Here is a 5,214-nt window from a genome sequence, read left to right on the forward strand (position 1 = left end):
CATTATGGCAATCATTTGCCAAACCCTGAATGGTTTAATCAATGAACTACCTTTGTTGTAACAAAAAGTTTTCTACCCACAACGTTTTCCATTATCAAGACACCCATCAATTTTCCAATTCTCTCTCTCCAATGTCACTAAGCATGCAAATTATTCAAGGCTTTGACTAATGCCCCAACAAATTGTTGCTTTTATGCAGTACACAAGTGAAGATATTTGTGAAGTAAACAATATATTTGCAGTATAGTAAATGAGCCATGATTTACCTCAATAAGGTGTTACAAAACTTAATACAATCTGCACATCATACCAAGGATCTCACACACACACACACACACACACACACACACACACACACACACACGAGGAGAGAAGCTTTATCATCGTCGGAACAATCCCAAGAGAGTGAATCATTGTGATCTTCTAAACTCAAGTTTGCTACAAAATGAGATTCTCTTGACATGCTGACAAGACTCGAATCAAACAAGCTAAACCTCATGTCATTCTGATTAGACATCAAGCATGAGGTAACATGTTTGAGATTCCATGCCTTTCATGTAGTTGCACAACTGTGAGCATAAAGACATTAAAGAGGAGCCACTGATTTCAGTCATAGAGCTTGTCATGGTAGTGAAGAAACAATTTCATGGATTTTGAAAGAGTTATTTGGCAGCAAAACTTGTGAGGCCAAGGACTCACTCGTTCCAATCATCGTAGATAGTAAAATTTGCATCCTTTTCAATGCTATATTTCGACTGAGAGAGCCTGCAAGCAAAAAAGAAGCTTAGTTTCAAAAGCCCATCATGATATGGCAGATGTTATAGATACAATATTCATTTCAAATGCACACACCTACTCTATTTAAATATATATACAACCACGCATTGTAATAACCATAATTATTACAGTTAAATCGTATGCAATGCTCAAAAAAGAAGAAAAACTAGGTTTAGTATAAATCTACCTACAAATTTTAAAATTTATCTCTAAGAAGGTGAAAAGCCTACAAATTCAGAGAAATTTACTATAGAATTCAAATATGAAGGTGAGAAGCCCTACAAAATTTAAAGAACCTTGATGTAAAAACCTTCCAATATAGTCTAAAATTTTCATGCATAGAACTTCCAAGTATCTAGAAAATAGTTTCATGGGTAGTATGTCTTGGCACCTGCATCAATTGTTGAGTACTACCACCATTGCATTCACTCTTTATATGAAAACATTTTTCACACCACATAAGTGACCTTTCACAGGCACAAACACATTCACTCGCATCCTCATATGAAGGATGGATTGCAAAATTAAATTTCAGGTTAGCAAGCTTACACAACATTGGCAAAAGCTAAACATAAGGTGAATAACACATTTATTACCCTTGACTTGCATTCATCCTCTTGGAATCAGCATCCTTTGGCAAAATTGTCCTGTCAGTGCTAAAATCTTCAGCTTCTTCTTCTCCATGTTCACGCGGGGGGTCGTACACATGCAAAAGCCGCCTCCACTTTCGAATCTGGCCATCCCAGCTCCGCTTGCTGCATACTTGCTTGGGGTCTGGTGTTTGTGGATCCCTCTGTTTACGCTTGCATCTGTAGATTTAGATAACCAGAAATGCATTGAATTGGAACTCAAGTCTGCTGGACATGCTTGGATGGCATGGAATGGCATTCTAAAGAAAATAACAGATGACTTTTAACAGTCATACCTTGGTACTAGCTCTGTGTATCTCTCATATCCAAGCGTGTTCTTTCCGAAGTCCACCTGCCTTTGTCTCTGGCTTATCCGACGAGCGTCCTCCTCCTCGGATTTGCCATTAAAAGCTGGAAAACATTTCAATGCATGGAGAACAGGTCATCAGTCTTGAATGCCAATCTAATCCAAGACTTCTTGTTTATGTGGATTCTCATTGCAATCATGGCATCTCACAATAACAAAAACACATCCGATTACAGCTAGGGTTATTGATCACCTACTGCACACACATACCCTACAAGCAAATTGCAACTACCTCTTGCAATTTTGGTTTGTCAACCCAAATGCATAATTAAAATTTTATGTGTTGCAACATCAATAAAACCCAAGAGATGATGGAGCAAATCGACATGCAAAACAGGCATAGGCATTGTGATGCAGGCAAATTAGAGCATGCCTCCACAAACACTTTCATTGCTTACTGTTGCAAACTTCACAAAAGCAAAAACATTTGCAAACCAGAAGCTCTAATACATAACTAAAACTTCACGTACTGCAACATCGATGAAACCCAACAGATGATGCAGAAAACCTATGCAAAACAGGCATAGGCCTTGTCATGGAGGCAACTTAGAGCATGCCTCTATATACACATTCATTGCTTACTGTTGCAAAATTTATGAAAACAAAAACAAAATAAACCAGGACACTCCCAAAGTTTGCAATGGTGCCAATAGATACTGACCAGGACCATCTGGAATTTTAAAAGTGTTTGTGACATCAACAAACGCTCTTGAAAATGGCTGAGCTTGTGCTATATTGCCAGAGGCTTTTAGCTTTTCTGCAAGTCTGCTGCCAATATCCTCTGACCTCACGTGGTTTTGAACCAGATTATCAGTGCTAGAAACTGGTTTGGGCAGATTCACATTCAGGCCACCGTCAAGGCCACAGATTTTAGGCAGCTGCGGACCCTTTAATTCAGCTGAATTAGTCGCAGACATATTTATGCTTCCATCCGCAGATATTCCAGTTCTTACTTCCGCAAGAGATTCAATGTCCATACTAACAGCTGGTAATTCCAAATCATCACCAAAGATGGACCCACAATACATAGAATCAGGAAGTGCTGCTCCCGAGGCTGCAAGTATCACATCAAAATCCTGGTCAATATCTAGAGAGTCATCAAGAAGTAGAGAAGCGAGCATCTCATACTCTTTCTTGGAATCAGAGCGTGCTACATCTCCCTTTGAATTATCTTCAGCATCTCTGCCCTGCTCCATCATATTCGCACAGCAGCTGGAGTAGATCTCTGCTTTTTTGCTTGGCGCTTCAGAATAAATATCGCTTTCACACTCCACCTGGGATGAAGTGGTGTTCGATTCTAAAGGAGTTGCACGTATATCTGTTCGCACTGCTGACTCGAATAATGTGACAAATACATTGTGCTTTGATTTCTGATTGCGGTTGTGAGAACCGGTTTCCAAGCAAGCAGGTGGTTTCCCATCTTCCTTCTCAAATTTACTGGACTTCTCGTTAGCAATAGCTGACATTGGAAGGTCAGATCCATTAACCTCTCCATGTCCACGCTTGCCGGACCATGCTTTAACTTCAGCATGGAAGTATCCAGAGTCATCATGACATCCCCTTCCACTGTCACTATGATGCCTATGACCCTCATAGTTGCGCCCCTTTCTTTCTAATTTTTGACTTCTTGAACAGCCTTGCCTTCCATGTTCAGCTGGAGTTTCTGTGGAAGACTTCCATTTAACTACTTGTGATCTGTCCACAACATGTGAACTTTGAGACATTCTGTGGTAGCCATGTGTTGCATACCCTTGTCTTGCTTGATCAGATCGATTCATGCAATCAATTTCTTCCCTGTTTGACTGTTTCCAATAGTCATGTCCTTTCTTACCTATCCCTTTGGGCCAATTCTTGTCAGCAAGTATGTGGTTAGATGTGCTGGCTGTCTTCAACATGTAAATATCTGTGTGATGTGCATTTCGATGCAGTGGTACAACTCGATCCCGGCTTTGAAGAGATCTGCGGCTGCAATCAGGGGTTGTAGTATGCTTGCTTACACTGCTTGATTGCCTCCATTCATCTTCATCTGATATGAAATTCTTGCGCGTGTCCCTGCTAGCTTTATCCAATCCTTCTGGAGAGGTCTTCGCTGCTGTGTGCACACACTCCCGACTTTCCTCCATTTCTACTTCGAGAGCCCATGACTTAATCTTCTCTGCTGGGAGGAGAGCTTGAAGAATTGGGCTCTCCGTGCTTGTTACCCTCATTTCCCCCAAAATTCAGCGATGCATGCGCAAAGATAGAGCAGCAAGATTTGAGAAGCGTATGCAACGAAATCTGCTAGACTAGGGTAAGAATGCAGCCAGCTCGCACATCGCAGATAACAGAGCGTAGGTAAGAGTTTGCGGGTGCGCTCGCGCGCGGTGTGGAGAGAGAGAGATAGAGAGAGATTAAATGCAAACAACGAGCGGGAACATTTCAAAAGAAGTGGGAAGACTTCTCGCGGCAATTTTTTGATGGCCAGCGTGGATGGCCTTGGGCATCATGGACGGGGGCGTGAACATGGGACATATGCGGCACTGTGAGAGAGAAGGTGGGGCATGAGGGGTACATACTCCACCCCGCCACCAAAGCCTCTCAAGACCCTTAAGGACCTTAGGGCGAGCGAGAAAGTGCGAGGCAAAGTCAAGCTACATGGAGGCCCCCCTTGTTTCATTCCTCACCATGCAGAACAAGTTGGTCACCTCTCTCTCTCTCTCTCTCTCTCTCTCTCTCTCTCTCTCTGTGTGTTTAAGCCAAGCCCCTTACTTGTTCATTGTATAGCAGCCTATTTTGGAGATGGTTGCGGCGGCCATGGAGGATGTGGAGGGTGCTACTAACACGGAGGAGCTTGTTGCTAGCACGGAGCAGCCTGTTGCCGTTGTTACATGGTAAGGATCTGCTCCATGCCCTTCATACCCGAGATTACGATTGGCAACAAAGACGGCCAAGTAAGGGTCTTATCCATTCTTTTGTGTGTGTGTGTGTGTGTGTGTGTGTGTGTGTGTGTGTGTGTGTGTGCGCGCGCATGTGTGCGTGTGTGTGTGTGTGTGTGTGTGTGTGTGTTTGTTTTAAACTAGATACAGATACATAAAAGGACATAACGTTCAAATGGCAATTGGCTTTAGATAACTAGACAAAGATTTGGACAGAAATGACTAAGTCTTTAATTCATTTAAGTACAACATAGTAAGAATGAGGCATCATTCTAATGATTCTATACAAAATTAGTAGAGGTGTTGAGGTCATCCTGGTTGAATCATCAGGGATCTTCAGAGTCGGATTGCAACACTCTAATCCTTTTTAAGTCAACATAGAATTCTCACCTGCATCCATATAGTCAAGACAATAGATTTGTTAAACTTAGCTACGTATGGAAGGCTTCAAAGAACCTATCAGTTTGCTATCCATGTCAAACTTAAAAATTATTAGACTAGCTACAATCCTACATGCAAAAAAAAA

At 41.8% G+C, this 5,214-nt stretch overlaps 1 protein-coding gene across 1 annotated transcript; it reads right to left on the minus strand.

Annotated features, from left to right (window-relative positions):
• Nucleotides 1-260: 260 nt before the first annotated feature.
• LOC147443980 (uncharacterized) lies at nucleotides 261-4,157 on the minus strand. Its single transcript, XM_086526764.1, has 4 exons — nucleotides 2,435-4,157; nucleotides 1,703-1,817; nucleotides 1,374-1,586; nucleotides 261-765 (listed from the first exon to the last, which is right to left on the minus strand). Exons 1-4 carry the CDS (start codon nucleotides 3,978-3,980, stop codon nucleotides 696-698), a joined length of 1,944 nt encoding a protein of 647 aa, XP_086382890.1. The 5' UTR covers nucleotides 3,981-4,157; the 3' UTR covers nucleotides 261-695.
• Between the last annotated feature and the right edge of the window lie 1,057 nt (nucleotides 4,158-5,214).

This window comes from Adiantum capillus-veneris, chromosome 13 (genome assembly GCF_014529385.1).
Source record: "Adiantum capillus-veneris isolate H3 chromosome 13, ASM1452938v2, whole genome shotgun sequence".
NCBI lineage: Eukaryota > Viridiplantae > Streptophyta > Polypodiopsida > Polypodiales > Pteridaceae > Adiantum > Adiantum capillus-veneris.

Bases quoted from the DNA above. Each gene is read 5' to 3' on its own strand.
- LOC147443980 (XM_086526764.1), bottom strand. From the start codon at position 3,980: ATGAGGGTAACAAGCACGGAGAGCCCAATTCTTCAAGCTCTCCTCCCA. The intron at 1,818-2,434 runs GTCAGTATCTAT...AATGTTTTCCAG, and splicing joins TAAAATTCCAGATGGTCCTG to CTTTTAATGGCAAATCCGAG. The intron at 766-1,373 runs GTAATAAATGTG...TTTTGCTTGCAG, and splicing joins AGGATGAATGCAAGTCAAGG to GCTCTCTCAGTCGAAATATA.